This window comes from Cetorhinus maximus, chromosome 24 (assembly GCF_964194155.1).
Source record: "Cetorhinus maximus chromosome 24, sCetMax3.hap1.1, whole genome shotgun sequence".
Classification (NCBI taxonomy): Eukaryota; Metazoa; Chordata; class Chondrichthyes; order Lamniformes; family Cetorhinidae; genus Cetorhinus; species Cetorhinus maximus.
The window spans coordinates 53,750,097-53,771,031 of NC_135902.1; the positions used below are offsets into that span (position 1 = coordinate 53,750,097).

Here is a 20,935-nt window from a genome sequence, read left to right on the forward strand (position 1 = left end):
TCTCTGTCTCTCACCCTCTCTCTGCCCTTCTCACACTCTCTCTCTCTCTCTCTCTCTCATTCTTTCTCTCTCACTCTCTCTCTGACTCCCTCTCTCTCTCTCACTCTCTCCCTCTCCCTCTCTGTCTGTCATTCTCTCACCCTCTCTCTGTCTCTGTCTCTCTCTCACTCTCCCTCTCACTCTTTCACTCTCTCTGTCTCTCTCTCTCTCTCACTTACTCTCCCTTTCACTCTCTCAGTCTCTCACTCTCTGTCTCTCTCTCTCTCTTACTCTCTCTCACTCTCTCTGTATCTCACTCTCCCCCCACCCCTGTTTCTCACACTCTCTGTCTCTCTCACACTCTGTCTCCCTCACATTCTCTCTCTCTTTGTCACTCTCTCTCTCTCCCTCTGTCTCACTCACTCTCTGTCTCTCTCTCTCTCCCTCACTCTGTCTCTCTCTCTCACTCTCTCTCTCTGTCTCCCTGGAGATGAGACCAACCAAAGCTCTGACTGATGAGTTCAGGGATTGAACTCAAGACCAGCCTAGTTTATGTGGCTTTCTTCCACACAAGACAGTAAATTGAACCACTAAGCCTTTGTAGATGAAAAAAAAGTTTAAAAAAAGGTAATACATTCCTAAACTTAACTCCAAATTTCCGTTCTTTGCCAGGGCACCATGTTGGACTGTCCAACCCACCTTGGCAACATCTCTGTTAGGGAACAGCTCCCAGTATCCCTGTGCTCCCTCCAGCCCTGAGTACACTTTCCCCTGCATTCCACCTCCCCGCCACCCCACCGCCCCCCCACCCCAGATCCTGGGTACATTGCTCCCTGTACATGGATACGCTGCCTTGCCCACACAGCTCACAGGTAATCTGCTGTTTCCCTGCCCCATGTCCTGGTGGTATGCTGCTCCTCCACCCCCTGTCCATGAGTACACAGCCCCTCTCCCCGACCTTCCCCAGCAGCTAGGTATATTCCCCGAATCCACAAACTGAGATTACAGAAAAAGTAGGCAGGACAAAAGCTGAAAACGTTTCTTGCAGGGATAAGGTGTGTCCATGTTCCAGCCAGTGCTGTGCAAGAAAGATCTTCAGCAGTAAGGAGTTCCCGATCCTAGTAAATTACTTGTGACAGCCACAAGTGGGTTCTGGTCCTTTACAGCAGTGAAAGTTGTTCATTAAATCATAGTGCTGTTTTTAACAACCTGTTCATAACACCTGCTTTTCAATAGGGGATCACTTTCCCATTTTAAAAGAGTTTCAACTTTTTTTACATGGAGATAATTGCACTTCCCCTTTTCCAGTTGCTGTTGAACACATATCCCTGACCCAGCTCATCCGACCTCTCCCTGAGTGAAATAGCGTGACACATGTGGCTGATGGCCTGTAACGGGTGTTTGACTGTGTGGTGAGGAGCCTGAGTATTAGGATCAGATTGGGAACGTGGTACAAAGGAAGGATGGGAATCTTGCCCAGTTCCCACAGAGAAAACACTCGAAATTGATTGTAGCTTTTTAAAATGACAACATACATTTTGAGGATGTGAGAATCGCTGGCTGGGCCAGCATTTATTGCCCATCTCTAATTGCCCTTGAGGTGGTGGTGGTGAGCTGCCTTCTTGAACCGCTGCAGTCCCTGTGGTGTAGGTACACACAAGTGCTGTTAGGGAGGGAGTTCCAGGATTTTGACCCAGCGACAGTGAAGGAATGGTGATATATTTCCAAGTCAGGATGGTGTGTGGCTTGGAGGGGAGCTTCCAGGTGGTGGTGTTCCCATCTATCTGCTGCACTTGTCCTTCTGGATGGTAGAAGTTGCAGGTTTGGAAGGTGCTGTTGAAGAGTAATGTCCAGCTCACTGTCATAGAGCCATAGAAATTCACAGCACAGGAGGAGTGTCTGTGCAAGCCAAAGAAGAGCTCTCCAGCTTAATCCCACTTTCCGCTTTTGATCTATAGCCTTGTAAGTTACAGCACTTCAAATCTGTAACCATGTACTTTCTAAAGCGACGAGAGTTTCTGCCTCTACCTCCCTTCCAGGAGAATTCCAGACCCCCACCACCCTCTGAGTGAAAAGATTTTCCTCAACTCTCCTCTAATCCTCCTGTCAATTAATTTAAATCTCTGCCCCCTGGTTATCTGTGTCCCTAATAATTTTTTACACCTGAATTAAATCTTCCCTCAGCCTCCTCTGTTCCAAAGAAAACAACCCCAGTCTATCCAATCCTTTCCTGATAGATAAAATTCTCCATTCCTGGTAACATCTTCATCAATCTCCTCTGTAGCCTCTCTAGTGCGGTCACATCCTTTCTGTAATCTGACCAGAATTGTGGGCAGTACTCTAGCTGAGGCCTAACTAATGTTTTATACAGGAGCAAAGTACTCTGGACGCCGGAAATCTGAAATAAAAACAGAAAATGCCTCAGGTCAGGCCCCATCTGCTGATAGAGAAACAGAGTTAACTTTTCAGTCCATCCCTTGGTCAGAACAGTCAGCTTAATCTCCCTGCTCTTATACTCCATGCCTCAGTTAAAAAAGGAAGTATTCTGTATGCCTTCTTAACCACCTTTACCTACCTGTCCTGCCATCTTTAGCGATCTGTGGACATGTTCTTCAAGGTCCCTCTGTTACTCTATATTTCTCAGTATCCCACCTTTTATTGTGTATTCTCTTGTCTTGTTTGCCCTTCCCAAAAGCATTACCTCACACTTCTTTGGATCCATCTTTTCACCTTGGTTTGATGGCACCTCTGGTTTAACGATATAGAAGCTCCTCTTCGTGTGAAAGGTGTCTAGAGCAGCCTCAAACAGATTATTATGGAGTGTCTACATCTCGAGTTCTGCTCCAGGAAATTCTTAGGCTGTGAGAGGCACTATGGAAGATCAGATTCGTGCTTCCTGCAAACCCTTCCCTCCTTCTCTCGCTTCAGCTCACCCCATTGGCCTCTGTCAGTGACCAGGGTCCCCAGGAATCAATTGTGTGGTCCCACTTCAAGTGAAAGATCAGTATGTTGTGATAGCCTTTGTTGCCTGCCCTGCTTTCTTCCATCATCCACCAGTTCTCCACAAAACATCTGCTTTGGAAACCACATGTCATCCATCCTAACAACAGAGCTGAGCAGTGATTGCTGTAATGTTGTTGCTGTCAGCACATTCCAATGCATTATTTACAGTGAACTCCTCCAGCCACTCAATATACAGGTGAATCCTTTCTGTCTGTTGAGTGCCTTCTGCAGAGTATCCATATTTCATGAGAGGTCGGTAAGAATATCAGCTTTGCAAACCTTCAACTTAGAAGCAACCTTGATAACACTTTGGTTTGAATTTTCATGGGGACGGATAGGGTCTCCGGCTCAGCAGAAATGGTGTTGGAGCACCGATTCCAGAGGTCCTGCTGCCAAACCCGGCACCCATCATTTTCACTGGGGGTGGGGTGGGGGGTGGAACAGGGGCAGGTTGTAGTTTGCACATAATGATTCACAGAGGCAACCGCACATTGAAAACTGCAGCTGCCTTCAGTCAGATGCAATTTTCATCACGCAGCTTTCTGAAATGCAACTTGTGAGCTTTACACTTTTCAGGAGAAAGTCAAAACTTTCCAGAGTTCTTTAGAGAGGCAGGGTATCATTTTGCCGATGTCCAGGGACCCCTTCGGGGGAGGTCAAGTGCCCTCTGGGGTTGTTAAAATTAGACGTGAATGTGCGTAAAAAGTGGATAAACTCATTGGAACTGCCAAGCTGTCAAAGCATTTGAATCTCCTGCCCTTTAAATAAAAAAATGTCTGCAGCTTACAAAAAATAAGTATTGCTATTTCGTCTGTCTGTTGACGTAAGCATGAGGGCTTTCATTGTAGGACTTATGCAGCAAAAGGATTTCACAACCTATCTTAACACAGTGGGATGCCTGTCAGTTCACAGTTTGGCTGACAGCTCCAAATGGTTATAAAGTGGTTATAAAATTATGAAGCAGTCCATGTCCAAATGCAGCAAGATCTGGACAATATCCAGGCTTGGGCTGATAAGTGGAAAGTAACATTCATGCCACACAAGTGCCAGTTATTTACCATCTCCAACAAGAGAGAATCTAACCATCATCCCTTGACATTCAATGGCATTACCATTGCTGAATCCCCCACTATCAACATCCTGGGGTTATAATTGACCATAAATTGAACTGGACTAGCCATATAAATACTGTGGCTAGAAGAGCAGGTCAGAGGCTAGGAATCCTGTGTCGAGTAACTCACCTCCTTACTCCCCAAAGCCTGTCCATCATCCACAAGGCACAAGTCAGGAGTGTGATGGAATACTCTCCACTTGCATGGATGAGTGCAGCTCCAGCAACGCTGAAGAAGCTCAACATCATCCAGGACAAAGCAGTCTGCTTCATTGGCACCCCATCCACAAGCATTCACTCCCTCCACCACCGACGCACAGTGGCAGCAGTGTGTACCATCTACAAAATGCACTGCAGAAACTCACCAAGGCTACTTAGGCGGCACTTTCTAAATGCACGACCACTACCGTCTAGAAGGACAAGGGCAGTAGATACATCAGAACACCACCAGCTGAAAGTTCCCCTCCAAGCCACTCACCATCTAGACTTGGAGATATATCGCCGTTCCTTCATTGTCACTGGGTCAAAATCCTGGAACTCCCTCCTTAACACCACTGTGGGTGTACCTACACTACAGGGACCGTAGCAATTCAAGAAGGCAGCTCACCACCACCTTCTCAAGGGCAACTAGGGGTGGGCAATGAATGCTGGCCCAGCCAGTGAAGCCTACATCCCATAAAAATGAATTTTAAAAATAAAGTCTTTGATGTGGGGCTGTAAATACAAATGCTTATTTTTATAAGCGATTAAGTACTTGAATAAAATGTTTGCTTTTATAAGGGATTAAGTAGTTGAAGGATGTTAAATATAGTGAATGGGTTTTTATCAATGAGAGTGTTTTTTTAAAATAATGAAGTCATCAATAGACACTTAGAACTTTATTTTATTTTATCTCAGCCTGGCTCCTGAGGTCTGCCCGTGGTGCTTACTAGGTGTGTTGGCATTGAGGGTGTAAGGGCAAAAGGTGTGTGGGGGGCATGGGTGGGCATGAGTTAGCGTTAGGGGCTATAAAGGGCCATGGAGGGTGGGTGGGGAAAAGAGCTGGCATGAGTTGGCACGGGGAGTGTGTGAAGGATGAGGTCCAGAGGGACTGTTTTCTTACAGGCCCCGGAGCACCGAGACAGGCTTTTCATGCATCCTGACTCTGCACTCGGCAGACTCTGTGGCTGCCTCTGCGCTGTTTCTAGAGGTAGCAGGCCCGACTCCCATTAAAACCTGTCCACCCCACCCCCACCCCCCCCGACAAACCCCAGCGAAAATTAGAATACCCGGAGCACTTTCTCCCAAGTCAGGTTTGTGGAGTCGGGAACTAAAATCCAGCCTTTTGATTCCAAACCTGCTTAGAAAGCCAGCCAAAGGCCAGGCTTGCTCTCTGCATGTGAGCCAACACATTCACATCAATTCTCATATCATCGGGTAACAAGCTTCCAAGATAGGTGATCTCCATGTATGCATTCAGTTTAGTTGCCAATAATCAATTGATTACCACATGGCTTCCCAGGTGCTTGTTGATGGTCCTAGTCAGACTGTCATATCTGTCGATTTATTCTTTTTTTTTTATTCATTCATGGGATGTGGGCGTCACTGGCTCAACCAGCATTTATTGCCCATCCTCAATTACCCCTGTTCAGAGGGCATTTAAGAGTCAACCACGTTGCTGTGGGTCTGAAGTCACATGTAGGCCAGACCAGGTAAGGAGGGCAGATTTCCTTCCCTAAAGGACAGTAGTGAACCAGATGGGTTTTTACAGCAATCGGCAGCGGTTGCACAGGCATCATCAGACTTTAATTCCAGGGGCAGAATCTTTCAGCACAGTGAGTGGGGGTGGGCGGGACCCGCTCACTGACGTGTAAAATGACACGCGGTGACGTCAGGCAGGCATCCCGACGCCACTGTGCCTCATTCAGATTCTCAGTTCGGCAGGTTCACACCGGAGTCAGCTGCACACCCGCTGAACTGTCAAAAATCCATTAAAGCCATTTCAAAACTAATTAAACTAATTAACTGAGCCCAGGCGGCCTTCGCATTTATCATGAAACCTCATCCACGGGCAGGATGAGATTTCATGAAGGTTTTTAAAGTCTTGTAAAAAAATTTTAATATAATTAATAGACATGTCCCAGCTCATGTGACAGTTTCACATGAGGGGACATGTCTTAAACATTTTTTTTTCCTTAATTAAATTTTTTTGAACTTAAACTAATCTCCCTGAGGCAGCTCTGAGCCTCAGGGAGATTTCTGCGCTGTTTTGCATGCATGTGCGAAAGAGCGCAGACCCCAACTCAGGCAACCCCCCGCCCCTCGCACAGGGAGCACTCAGCGCCATCAGGGCCCGCCCACATAAAATGGCAGCACCCATCCGATCGCAGGTGGTGATTGGCTGCACGCTAGCCCACACCCAACCCCCCCCAACCCCAACAGGGAGAAAATTTTCCCCCAAATTTTTATTGGATTCATCATAGTGGGATTCAAACCCGGGTCCCCAGAGCATTATCCTGAGTCTCTGAAATACCAGTCTAGTGACAATACCACTATGCCACCACCTTGTTCTGTATAACACAGATTCAGTGCAGAATAATACCAATGCAGAGATCGCTGAGTCTCTTTTGCTTCTTTCATGCTTCAACTACCCAACTCTGCTAATTCCCAGTGCACTATAAAAAGGTAAGAATGTACAGGAACAGGAATTGGCCATTTTGCCCTTTGAACCTGTTTTGCCATTCAATAAGATCGTGAGTGATCTTCTGTCTCAGTTCCAGTTTTCCACACTATCCCCATGTCCCTTAATAAAGGAGGCCTTGTGACTCAGTGGGTAGCATCCCTGCCTCTGAGCCAGAAGCTCCAGGTTCAAGTCACACTCCAGAACTTGATGCCTGAGGGAGGTGCGTTCATAATGTGGCCAAACAGGTTGATTATCATAAAAGCAAAATACTGCAGATGCTGGAAACCTGAAATAAAAACGGAAAATGCTGGAAAAATTCAGCAGGTCTGGCAGCATCTGTAGAGAGAGAAACAGAGGTGACGTTTCATGTCTGTATGACCCTTCTTCAGGGGCAGGATTTCCCAGCATGCCAGAAGCTCCAGGTTCAAGTCCCACCCCTGAACTTGATGGCCAAGGAAAGTGCATTCATAACGTGTGGGGGGGTGGTGGGGCCTGCTCGCCGACGTGTAAAATGACGCGGGATGATGTCAGGCAGAACTCCCGATGTCACTCCGCCTCATTTCAATTTTCAGGTCGGCGGGGGCGCAGCCGAATCAGCTGTGCGCCCGCCGACCTGTCAGCGACCTATTGAGGCCATTTAAAAAGTAATTGTGGTAGTTAAAGGACCTGCCCGTCCAACCTTAAGGTTGGTGGGCAGGCCGGGAGCCCTGGCGGGCTTCAGAGAAAGCATCAAACCTCATCCACGGGCGGGATGAGGTTTCATGTAGGTTTTTAAATTTTTAATAAAAGTTTAACTAAAAATGATGGAGATGTCCCAACTCATGTGACAGTGTCACTTGAGGGGGCATGTCAGGGAAATTTTTTATTTGTCTCTGTAACATTTTTAAATTTGGAGCCAATCTCCCTGAGGCAGCACTTAGCCTCAGGGAGATGAGTCGCTCTTTCGTGCGCATGCGTGAAAGAGCACACTCTTGGCTGAGGGAATCCCCGCCCCCCGCCCGCACAGGGAGCGCACAGCGCGTCCTGGCAGACATCACACTGGGCGGGCCTTAATTGGCCCGCCCACGTAAAATGGTGGCGCACCCCCAATTGGGGGCACCGATCAGAGGCGCACCTGCTCCTGAACTTCCCCCACAACGGGGGGAAAATTCTGCCCCAGAGCTCAGGTTGATTGTCATCCTGTAAATCCTTCAGATACACCTATGGCAGGTGGTAAGAGCAGGAAAGGTTCCTGGTCAGCCTGGACAGTGTGGTAGCTTCAGCACAACAGCCTTCTCACATTAAAAGGCTCCACGTGCAAATTCTTGCCATTGTACTCCATGGCAAGCATCCTTCTTGCTTCAAGAGACTACTAGGGAGAGAGGGATATCCCTTAATTCTCTTAGTACCTATCTATTGATCTCAATCTTTAATGTACTCAACAACTGAGCAACCCTCTGGGGTAGGAAATTCCAATGATTCACAACCCTTTGAATGAAGAAATTTCTCCTCATCTCAGACTTAAATGGCCAACCCCTCATTCTGAGTCTGTGACCCTGCATTCTAGATTCCCCAGGGGAAAGATTTTCTCAGCATCTACCCTGGCAAACCTCTTAAGAATTTTATGATTCAAATAGACCACTTCTCATTCTTCTAAACTTCAGGAAAGAAGAGTTAGCCTACTCGATCTCTCTTTATAGAGCAATCCCATCTTCCCAGGAACCCTATAGTGAACCCTCTTCTAGGGCATGTATGTGCTCCCATATGTGAGGAGGCCAAAAATGCAGCAGTACTCCAAATGCAGCCTCACCAACGTCCTGTACTATTATACAAAGCTGTATACTACAAAGCGACTTGTGTGGGTTTCCTTCCTCCACGCTAAGCCTTTAGATAATTTTTGGTGTAGCTTTGTAGAGATCTGTAATTTTAGTTTTTGAATTCCCAAAGATATATGTTCTGTGAGCTTTAAAAGACCTTTAACACTCCCTTTGAGAACAGTGTTCTTATCCAGGCCACCAGTCCAAAATGTTCCCTACTCTGCCTTTTTATTTCGCAGTTGCACTGGGTTCTGTTGGTTGTGGGGCACAAACTGAAGGGACAAGTCCCCCAGATTAAACGTAGGAAGTGGCAACCTCAAACATTTGGGAGATCCACAGACCCACATTTGCATGAGCCTGAGCAGTGGTTGATCCTGAGTGCATTGGGTTATTTATAGGGAATGCAACTGCTAGGCTGAAAACTGAACATCTGTCATTGGATCGCTACTTCTGTGAAAACGCACCTCTATTGAATTAAATTGCCTTGGTATGGAAAGTACTTCTTAAAAATTCAATGATACTTTATAGCTGTGTTCACAATTTTAGAGATAATTACATTGGGATTGTTTTAATTGGAATTTGTCAATTGACCCCGTTGAATCTTGTGTGTAGAGACAGTTACAACCCTAAGCGCTCAATGCTGCATAACTTCTTCAAGATGAGTGGCCAAAAGAAGTCTCTGACATGTCTAGAGGGCCAAAGATCACTGTGTTTGGCATCTGTGAATCTATTAAATCTGCAAAAAAATTTGCATTCATACTGCACTCCTACAGTTAAGGAAATCTCTGAGTACATCCTAAGAGAGCGAGGCGGACACTGGTGAAATGAGATTGTTCGGGGGTGGGGTGCGGGTTACTGAATTCATTTTGCAGAAGTCTCCAAGGAGGAGGAGTCAGAGGGTACATCATAAAGGGGGCTTTTGGAGAGAACTCCAGAGGACGGGAATGTATTCTTGGGAGGGCTGAGAAACCAGCAATAATGTGTAGACTGAGGGATGAGGAGCTTGATGTTGTTAAGTGTCCCAGGGCACTTCACAGGTGCTCTATTGGACAAAATTTGATATCGAGCCTCATAAAGGGATCTTAGGAGAGCAAAAGCTTCATTGGAGGGATAGTTTTTAAGGAGCACATTACAGGAGGAAAGAGGCAGAGATGTTTAAGAAGGGAATTTCAGAGCTTAGGACTCAGGCAGTGGAAGGTATGGCCACCAATGGTGAAGCGATAGAAATTGAGGATGCCAGAACTGGAGGAGTGCAAAGACCTTGGAAGGTTGGAGGGCTGGAGGAGCTCACAGAGATAGGGATCAGCGAGGCTATCAATAACTCCGTTAAAATAGCGGACCAAGTATTCTCATACTCATCTGTTAAGTGTTCATTTGCTTTATCACAGTGTTATATCTTTGTGGTGTTTTTGCCTTGAGGTGTTGTTCAGTGTCTTATCTTAAACTCAGGTGGACTTTACAACTTTACCCTTCAAGCTGAAGCTCCACCTCTCCCTCTTTATAATTAATTCAGATAGCACTGGTGCATTACCATGGCTCCTGCTCCCGACACACTGCTCTTAGATGCAGTGACGTCACCACAAAATCATTCCAAGTCTATCTGCTTGCAGTTGACAGACTTTATTCATGCTGATGCTTCTTATGAGAACTGCGCTGAACAAGGTGCCAATCACTTGTCCAAAACAGCTGGCCAGGCTTCACACTGTTGTAAAAATATTCCACGCATGTTTCAGTTATACATCATTAAGGATTTTTCTTCTTACCCCCTCCCCCACCCCCACTCCCCTCCCCCGATCCCTTTTTTTCTTTTACAGATTTTAGCCAAAGCCTTAAAAGAATGTCATGAGGAATCAAGTGCCCAGGGACAAGCCTTAGCTCTGAAAGTTTTTGTGGCAGGCAGGAATCGTCTGGAGAATGATGGTGCAGTTGTGTTAGCAGAAACCTTCAGTGTACGTAAGCTTTCAAATCCCCTATCAGACAGCATGTGAAAGATTGTCCAGAATTAAATATTCTCTCCATGACAGGAATCACAGAATCACAGACATTCTCTGATTTTATATATGTGTATATATATATATAATATATATATATATTAATGAGATGCTGCTAAGTGTAATTCTCTTGATCGCAATGAAGCTTCAGAAACACCCGGCCTATACTTATTTATGTGTTCTTTTCATTGAAAGCTTCCCTCTTCCTATTTTCCAGTGGATGTGTGAACTTTCTGCTTTTTCTTTCCCTTTTCCTGGGTTCTATGCATCATTGCTGGCAAAGAGGCTTCTGGACATTGGAATTCTGGTCTTCCCCATTCATTCTCCCTCCCATGAAGCAGAAACCTATACTCTTGTGCATAAATGAGACCAGCGATTTACAGTGCGTGTTCATTTTTTAAATTCATTTATGGAATGTGGGCGTCGCTGGCTGGGCCAGCATGTATTTATTGCCCATCCCTAATTGCCCTTGAGAAAGTGGTGGTGAGTTGCTTTCTTGAATGAAAATTGCTCAGCCATTTCAGAGGGCAGTTAAGATTCAACCACATTGCTGTGAGTCTGGAACCACGTATAGGCCAGACCAGGTAGGAATGGCAGATTTCCTTCCCTAAAGTGAACCAGTTGGTTTTTTGACAACAATTCACGGTCATGATTATGTGATACTGGCTTTGTATTCCAAATTTATTTTCTGAATTGAATTTAAAATCCCCATTTGCTATTTTGATTCAAACTCACATTTCTGGATCATTAGTCCAGGCCTTTCGCTTCTCAGTCCAGTAGTATAACCACTATGCTACCATACCCCATTTATGTTGAGTATTTTGGAGCATGTAACACCTAAAACAGCAGCTTGCACTTTCACCATCATTAAGCTCTCCCAAACCATGTCATGGAGACAAAAAGATACTGGAGCTGAGCAGTGTTAATGACACAAACGAAAGGAGTGATTGATGAGCTACAAATTAAGGAGACCTTTGGTGGTGTTCAGAGGACATTTTGAGGAAGAGTTTGATGGTAGAGTTTGAGGCAGCTGTCAGCTGTTCCATCAGAGACATATCCACAAGCAGATAAGCTGTAGCCACATTTAATTAAATTTAAAATGCCCACCCTAGAAAATAGCCATGATACTTAACAAGAGGTTCTACAAAGTCCTGTCCACATAGAGTGGGAGGGAGCTGGCACCAGCTAGACTAGGTCACAAGATAAGTACACATAAGGAAGGTCGTTCAACTCCTCCTTTAAGACTGCCTCACCCGACCCAGCCAGCACGCCCCTTCTCACCCGCCCAGTCAACAGCCCCCTCCTCACCCAACCCAGCCTCACCCACTTCTCACTAAACCCAGCCTCACCCCCCTCCTCACTCGACCCAGCCGCACCCCCTCCTCACCCAACCCAGCCTCACCCCCTCCTCACCCACCCAGTCAACAGCCCCCTCCTCACCCAACCCAGCCTCACCCACTTCTCACTAAACCCAGCCTCACCCCCCTCCTCACCCGACCCAGCCGCACCCCCTCCTCACCCAACCCAGCCTCACCCCCTCCTCACCCACCCAGTCAACAGCCCCCTCCTCACCCAACCCAGCCACACCCCCTCCTCACCCGACACAGCCGCACCCCCCTCCTCACCCACCCAGTCAACAGCCCCCTCCTCACCCAACCCAGCCACACCCCCTCCTCACCCGACACAGCCGCACCCCCCTCCTCACCCACCCAGTCAACAGCCCCCTCCTCACCCAACCCAGCCTCACCCCCTCCTCACCCAACCCAGCCTCACCCCCTCCTCACCCAACCCAGCCTCACCCCCTCCTCACCTAACCCAGCCTCACCCCCTTCTCACCAAACCCAGCCGCACCCCCTCCTCACCCAACCCAGCCAGCACCCCCTCCTCACCCAACCCAGCCTCACCCCCCCTCCTCACCCGACCCAGCCGCACCCCCTCCTCACCCAACCCAGCCTCACCCCCTCCTCACCCACCCAGTCAACAGCCCCCTCCTCACCCAACCCAGTCAACAGCCCCCTTCTCAGCCAACCCAGCCTCACCCCCTTCTCACCCAACCCAGCCTCACCCCCTCCTCACCCAACCCAGCCTCACCCCCTCCTCACCGAACCCAGCCTCACCCCCTTCTCACCAAACCCAGCCGCACCCCCTCCTCACCCAACCCAGCCAGCACCCCCTCCTCACCCAACCCAGCCTCAACCCCTCCTCACCCAACCCAGCCGCACCCCCTCCTCACCCAACCCAGCCAGCACCCCCTCCTCACCCAACCCAGCCTCACCCCCTCCTCACCCAACCCAGCCTCAACCCCTCCTCACCCAACCCAGCCTCACCCCCTCCTCACCCAACCCAGCCTCAACCCCTCCTCACCCAACCCAGCCGCACCCCCTCCTCACCCAACCCAGCCTCAACCCCTCCTCACCCAACCCAGCCTCACCCTGTCCTCACCCAACCCAGCCTCACCCCCCTCCTCACCTACCCCAGCCGCACCCCCTCCTCACCCACCCAGCCAGCTACCCCTCCTCACCCACTCCAGCCGCACCCCCTCCTCACCCAACCCAGCCGCACCCCCTCCTCACCCACCCAGTCAACAGCAACAGCCCCCTCCTCACCCACCCAGTCAACAGCAACAGCCCCCTCCTCACCCACCCAGCCAGCTACCCCTCCTCACCCAACCCAGCCTCACTTCCTCCTCACCCAACCCAGCTGCACCCCTCCTCACCCAACCCAGCCTCACTTCCTCCTCACCCAACCCAGCCTCACTTCCTCCTCACCCAACCCAGCTGCACCCCTCCTCACCCAACCCAGCCTCACTTTCTCCTCACCCAACCCAGCCAGCTACCCCTCCTCACTCAACCCAGCCTCACCCCCTCCTCACCCAACCCAGCCTCACCCCCTCCTCACCCAACCCAGCCTCACCCCCTTCTCATCCAACCCAGCCAGCACCCCCTCCTCACCCAACCCAGCCTCACTTCCTCCTCATCCAACCCAGCTGCACCCCCTCTTCACCCAACCCAGCCTCACCCCCTCCTCACCCACCCAGTCAACAGCCCCCTCCTCACCCAACCCAGCCTCACCCCCTCCTCACCCAACCCAGCCTCACCCCCTTCTCACCCAACCCAGCCAGCACCCCCTCCTCACCCAACCCAGCCTCACTTCCTCCTCACCCAACCCAGCTGCACCCCCTCTTCACCCAACCCAGCCTCACCCCCTCCTCACCCACCCAGTCAACAGCCCCCTCCTCACCCAACCCAGCCTCACCCCCTCCTCACCCACCCAGTCAACAGCCCCCTCCTCACCCAACCCAGCCTCACCCCCTCCTCACCCAACCCAGCCGCACCCCCTCCTCACCCAACCCAGCCTCACCCCCTCCTCACCCAACCCAGCCTCACCCCCTCCTCACCCAACCCAGCCTCACCCCCTCCTCACCCAACCCAGCCTCACCCCCTCCTCACCCAACCCAGTATCTGATTGTTCCTCAAGTTAGTTTTGGGGTTTTGAGCCCTGAAATTGGAGACAAATATGTCTAAAAGAGGGATTTTTCCTCATTTATACATTCAACCTCCACACCCACAAATGTAATTTCCTCCATCCCTCAAATGCAGTCACTCTCAGGGGCACTGCTCCTTTAAACCTTTTGTCAGGTGATCTTGCCCCAGCTCTGCTGACCTTCACCTTGAGCTAGATTCCCCATTCTCCGCCACGGAACAGCAGCAAGACAGATCCTCAGGTTCAGCAAGAGCTCAGAAACGTTATTGTCCATATTCAGTGTGGATTAAATTAACCAGCTACTTATAAAATTGCTAAGGGCAACGTGTTAGTTCCAGTGCCAGTACATGAAGCGCCTGCCTGCTTTGCAGGTGGAGTTTGAAATTCTTCCAAAAGTTGAGATGACTGTAGCTTAAGTAAGGGACCTCTCATTTTTCCTAAGTATGTATAATATTCTAAGACTTTCCATTCTGTATTTGGGATATCAGCTCCTTTAAAGCAAAGTCTGGGAGCTAAGCCAGAAAGGCTGTAGTCTTGTGAAACTGCTGGCTTTCACTGACTAAGTTGTTTTTTATCTATATCCTCCTCAGCTCTGTTGGTAATGATCAGTTCCATTATAAATGACTAAGACAAATGAATGTTTTTACCTGCATTCATTTTATCACCTTCATTGAAAATAGGTAGCATGTTGGCTCATTTCCAAATTATTGGAACCTTTTCTTTCTGTAACTAGGCTGACTACTTAAACGGATGGTGGCTTTAATGTAGAACAATGCCCCAAAGCGCTTCATGGAGCCTAATCCAAAAAAAAGGATGGTGAGCCAAACAAGGTGGCATTAAGAATGGTTGACCACAAGCTTGATCAAAGAAGAAAGTTTTAAGGAGGGTGATAGAGAGGCAGTGAGACACAGGGAGCAAATCCTGTTGCTTAGACTTCCTCATGACTGACAGCGTTTGGTGGACTTTTTCTCTACTTGTTTTGGCATTCTCAATTATATAGTCCATCCACGGGGAATTATTGGTTTTGAGCACTTTAAGCCCATCAATATTTCTGTTTAAGAGATAGTAAACCCTTTGAGTTTTGTTGTAGGACCTCTGATTGGTCCCGTGCTACTCAAATCTTCTCCAGTGAATACTCCCAGGAAGTAATCGTTCAATATGTTAAATGTTTTTAGTTTACCTTCATTTCTAACTCCATTTTCATCCTTAATCAATTGCAGGTTCTCCATTGATCACCCACTTCCTGCTTTAATTCTAAAAAAAAATCTTGCTCTTGGTTTGGTTTCTATAGCAACACTCATTGCTAATTCCTCCTTTGCCCCTCTGACTGTCTTTTAAAAAATATATTTGAAAGATCCTATATCACACTAGTGGTTCCCTCGCTTCCTCCCTGCAGGCTTACTTAGTGCTTTTCACATAGCCTTAAAGCTACATTTTTTCAAACTACCTTTAATCCAGCCCTTATTATATATTTATCTTGCGTGTTCAGTTTTATGATCGTAAAGGTTATCCATTCATTTTCAGCTGAAGTTTTCTTAAGTACAAGAAACACAAGTACAGGAGGAGGTCATTTGGCCAATTGAACCTGCTCCATCATTTTTGTTTGCCATGGTAAATCAAGTTTTTAGCTGTCAATTCGCTATACTTTCTGCATATTCCTTAATGCACATAGTTCCATAGAATTTACCTTCCATTCAAACACCCCAATTAACTTTTTACATCACCAGCCTCAAACAGTACATCGCACGAACTTTAATGTAAAGACGGTTTTCCTGGAATTACATTTAATCTAAGAAGATGGACCCATTCCTTTTGGACCACTATTTTAATCTGTGAGTTAGTTCTCAATGCCTTATATACCTACAACAGAACATAGCAACAAAAGTCCTTCTGTACATCTAACACCCCTCCACTTCAGTGTTTCCCTGTTTAGATTATTCTCCCATCGGCAATTCTTACAATCAAAGTTAATACCTTACACTTTGTTGCGCTAAAGTGGATCTACCATCAGGCTATTAACTTACTTGATGTCTATTTGCAACTTTCTTTTTCACTCAGTCACTCACTGAGAGATTTTTTTCTTCTCTAAAAGTTGTACACCTGACAGCTGATTCCTGGAACTGCTGTAATATGCAGGTATTATCCTGCAGCAATGTTTCCATGGAATTGGCAAATGCAATTCAAAGCGATTCATCATATGTGGGAAGCTTTGGATGTTTTCCGCAGATGTGATGAGGTGCCATATAAATGCAAGTCAGTTTTGATTTCCAGTATGAGACACTCCATGGTAACTTAGGAACAACAACCTGGCTGATTATTTGTCCATATTAGCCCAAGACACTGAGGGCAATATTTGCACTCTGGCTACTGCTTTGACTGAGATCAGCCTGAGCAGGTACTGGCGCATATATACTTCAGTACAGTACTCCATCAGGGCAAGGGACTCTCTTATGTTCATGCCATTGTACATTGCCAAATTTCTGATGGGAGAATGACACAATTAAACATTCTGCCGTAAACTACTTTTTTGTGTCAGCATTCATTCACTGAGTAGCACTCTCACCTCTGAGTCAGATGGTTGTGAGTTCAAGTCCCACTTCAGAGACTGAAATAAGCTGACATTTACTGAGGGAGTGCTGCACTGTCGGAAGTGCGCATTTTGGATGAGACATTGAAGTGAGGCTCCATCTGCCCTCTCAGGTGGACATAAAAGATCCCACGGCCACTATTTTAAAGAAGAGCAGAGGAATTTTCCAAGTTTTATTGCAGCCAATATTATGCTTCAACCAGCCTAACTAAAACATAACATCTGGTTATTTATCTTGCTGATGTCTGTGGGATCTTGCTGTGTGCAAGTTGGCTGCCATGCTTCCAATGTTACACCAGTGACTATATTTCAAAACCCTTTGTTGCTTGTAAAATGCTTTGGACGTCTTGAGGTCATGAAAGGCGCTATAGAAATGCTAATTTTCTCTTAAAAGTGGAGGTCGATTAAAATTTGTTTGTTGCAGGTTTCTTTCGTGGAATTTAATCAATGCACTGCGTCTGATAAGACTGGTTAAACATCATGTCTCATTCCTATTGACTCTGGGAGAGTTGCCCTTTCAAACTAGCTTCCAGCAGATTGATTGTATGCCTGTTAGAAACCACTTTGCAATAAGATCAAAACATATGTTCTGTCATTCACAAATCAGGTAAAGCCACAACTGCTGGCTCCCTAACTCGTGTCTCCAACACTAGAAATGGTACATGATTTAATGTCTCTGTGCTTCAGGGGAATTTGAAATATTTCTCTTTTTTTTTGTTCAGCTCATTGGGACTTTGGAGGAAGTGCAGATGCCACAGAATGGAATTACCCACCAGGGCATCGGTGCTTTGGCCAATGCTTTCACAAAGAACACCAACCTCCGGATCCTCAACCTCAATGACAATATCTTCACTGAAACAGGGGCATTCTGCATGGCACAGGTACGTGTGCATCTGTGGGACAGCTGCTTCTTCACTGCTCTACAGTATCTCAAATGTTGCTTGTCAGACAGTGCAGAAAGGAGAAGAGTGAAAAACACGAACAGAGTACATAGGGTTTACAGCACAGAAATGGCCTAATTGGTCCATCCTGGCATTTATGCTCCACATAAACCTCCCTCAGCCTATCCAACCTCCTCAACATTTCCTTCTATTCCTTCCTCTCTCAAATTCTTACCAAGTTCCTCCATTTTTCTTCATGCTCTTGTCTGGACCTGGAAAAATTTATTAATTTTGTTTCCAATTTCCACCCCTCCATCACTTTCACGTGGTCCATCTCTGACACTTCCTTGACCTCTCTGTCTCAATTTCTGGTGATAGACTGCTCACCAATATTCAATACATGCCCACTGACTCCCACAGCTATCTCGACTACAACTCCTCATACCCTGCTTCCTGTAAGGACTCCATCCCATTCTCTCAGTTCCTTCGCCTCCGTCGTATCTGTTCCGATGATGCAACTTTCCCAAACAGTGCTTCTGACATGTCTTCCTTCTTCCTTAACCAAGGTTTCCCACCCACCCAAGGGCCCTCAACTGTGTCCGACCCATCCCCTGCGCACCTTCCTCTCTCTCCCAGAACTATGATAGGGTCCCCCTTGACCTCGCTTTTCACCCCACCAGCCTCCATATTCAAAGGATCATCCTCCGCCATTTCCGCCAACTCCAGCATGATGCCACCACCAAACACATCTTCCCTTCACCCCCCCGCCTGTCAGCATTCCATAGGGACTCTTCCCTCCTGGACACCCTGGTCCACTCCTCCATCACCCCCTACCCCCTCCCACGGCACTTTCCCATGTAAACGCAGAAGGTGCAACACCTGCCCATTTACTTCCCTCCTCCTCACCGTCCAAGGGCCCAAACACTCCTTTCAAGTGAAGCATCATTTCACTCACACTTCCCTCAATTTAGTCTATTGCATTTGCTGCTCCCAATGCGGTTTCCTCTACATTGGAGAGACCAAACGCAGACTGGGTGACCGCTTTGCTGAACACCTTCGGTCTGTCCGCAAGCATGACCCAGACCTCCCTGTCGCTTGCCATTTCAACATTCCACCCTGCTCTCATGCCCACATGTCCGTCCTTGGCCTGCTGCATTGTTCCTGTGAAGCTCAACGCAAACTGGAGGAACAGCACCTCAGCTTCCGATTAAGCACTTTACAGCCTTCCGGACTGAATATTGAGTTCAACAACTTTAGATCATGAACTCTCTCCTCCATCCCCACCCCTTTTGATCCCTTTTTTTCAATTATTTATTTTTAAATTTTTATTTCTACATTTTTTTTCCCCACCTATTTCTATTATTATGTTTTAAATTTATTTCCATTCATTGTTTTATCCCCATCTTTTAGCCTATTTTGATCCTTGCTCCCACACCATCCCCTCCCCCCACCCCACCCCCACTAGGGCCATCCGTCATTTGCACATCCTGCTTTCTATTCTTAATGTCCCCATTAGCACCTCCTTTAGCCAGTATCACAACCATCAACACCCCTTCCATCTTTGGTTTATGACATCTTTTGCAATCTCTCCTTTGCCTCCACCTATCACTGGCCTTCTATCCAGCTTCACCTGTCCCACCCCCTTAAACAGTATATATTTCACCACATTTCTACTTCCCTTTAGTTCTGAAGAAGAGTCATACAGACTGGAAACGTTGGCTCTTTCTCTCCACAGATGCTGTCGGACCTGCTGAGTTTTTCCAGCAATTTTTGTTTTTGTTTCAGATTTCCAGCATCCGCAGTGTTTTGCTTTTACCTCCATTTTTCACTTCAACTATTCCCTGTGATGGCGAGTTCCACATTCTCAGCACTCTGTAGGTAAAGGAGTTTCTCCTGAATTCCCAGTTGGATTTGGTGGAGATCTGGGATTAGGAATGAATCGTGGGATGGAAAGAAGTGAAATTGTTTATCTATTAGCTATTAATTGCTATTTTCCAGCTGGGATTGCAATGACTGATAAACCATTGCATAAACCAAGCCCCCCCTTCCTTTTGCACATAAGGTCCTACATCTAATCCACATGAGGTGATCTGGATAACGCAGATTCTGGAATGTTTGAATATTACATGTCTACAGGGGATTGTAAATGAGACTGGTGAGGTGTTGAATGAAGAAAAACAGGCAGATTTTGTCAGCAGCGGGATCTGCTCGATATTTAAAGGTTTTCATAAGAAATTGCAACGTATTTGTTTCTGAATAATGATGCGTGTAAATGGATTGTTTATCATCTCTCTGGAGATTAGCAATAACAGCTTGTATTTATTCAGCCCCTTCAATGTAACAACACATTCCAAGCTGCTTCACAGAAACAGGAGGATAAAATGGATATTGAGTCAACGGAGGAGACAAGGAGGGTCAAAGAGGTGGGTTTTAAGGAACATCTTAAAAGAGGAGAGAGAAATGGAGAAGCACAGAGGTCTGGGGAGAGAACTCCAGGATGTCTAGGCAGCTGAAGGCACAGCCTGAAATGGTGAGACAAAGATAGTGGCAACAGAAATGCAGTGATCTATGGGGCTTATAGGACTAGAGGAAGTTACAGAGAATGGGGAGAAGCAAGGCCACAAAGAAATTTGAACTCTAAAATTTTAAATTTAAGAAGTTGAGGGAACAGGAGCCAATGTAGGTCAGAGACAAGTTTAGTAGACAAGCGAGATTTGGTGCAGAATAGAATATTGGCAGCGGAGTTTTGGATGAGTTGAAGTTTATGGATGGGGTGGTTAATGCTCCTGGCCAGGAGAGCATTGGAATAGTTGAACCTATAGGTGATGAAAGTATGGATGAGGGTTTTAGTGGCAGTACAGTCGGTGCGGGAATGGGTGATATTACAGACGTCGAATCTTTGTAATGTTGAGGATTTGGGGCCAGAAGCTCAGCTCACGTTAAAAAGACCTGATTCTGGAAATAGTCTGTTTAAGCGGCAGAAGTTATGGAGGAGAATGGAGTTGATGACAAGGTTACAGAGTTAGTGACCGAGTGTTTATACTATCCGTTGGTTTGAGATTGGTACTCATTTAGAATGGTACAGGACTGATTAACCAAAAATAATTGTTTGTGAAGATTGGTGTGTACTTAGGAAGAAAGAAAAAAATGCATTTATATAACTCCTTTCACATCCTAAAACAATTCACAGACAATGAAGTGGAGCTGGGAGAACTGAATTATACTGCAAGCTCTGTGTTGCTCTACCCACCAAGGCCCATATCACCAGCACTTAATGGAATCTGAAAGATAGTAACTACCCGATGGCACTATTGGACTACCTGCAAAAGATTTATGATTTATTTGTCAGTGATTGCAGTCATAACTGCAGGCATGCCAAACCAGAGCTGTTTGAGACAATATACAATTGTAAAACCGTAGAATGGTACAGCATAAATAAGTC

General features: G+C 46.9%; 1 protein-coding gene across 1 annotated transcript in view; it reads left to right on the top strand.

The window, feature by feature from the left end:
* The window catches only part of LOC144699545 (ran GTPase-activating protein 1-like), a 460,486-nt gene that overhangs the window by 409,739 nt on the left and 29,812 nt on the right, over positions 1-20,935 (top strand). The window contains exons 5-6 of the mRNA XM_078570590.1: positions 10,366-10,500; positions 17,335-17,493. Coding sequence (XP_078426716.1) covers positions 10,366-10,500; positions 17,335-17,493 — 294 coding nt within the window. The remainder of the gene's footprint in view (positions 1-10,365; positions 10,501-17,334; positions 17,494-20,935) is intronic.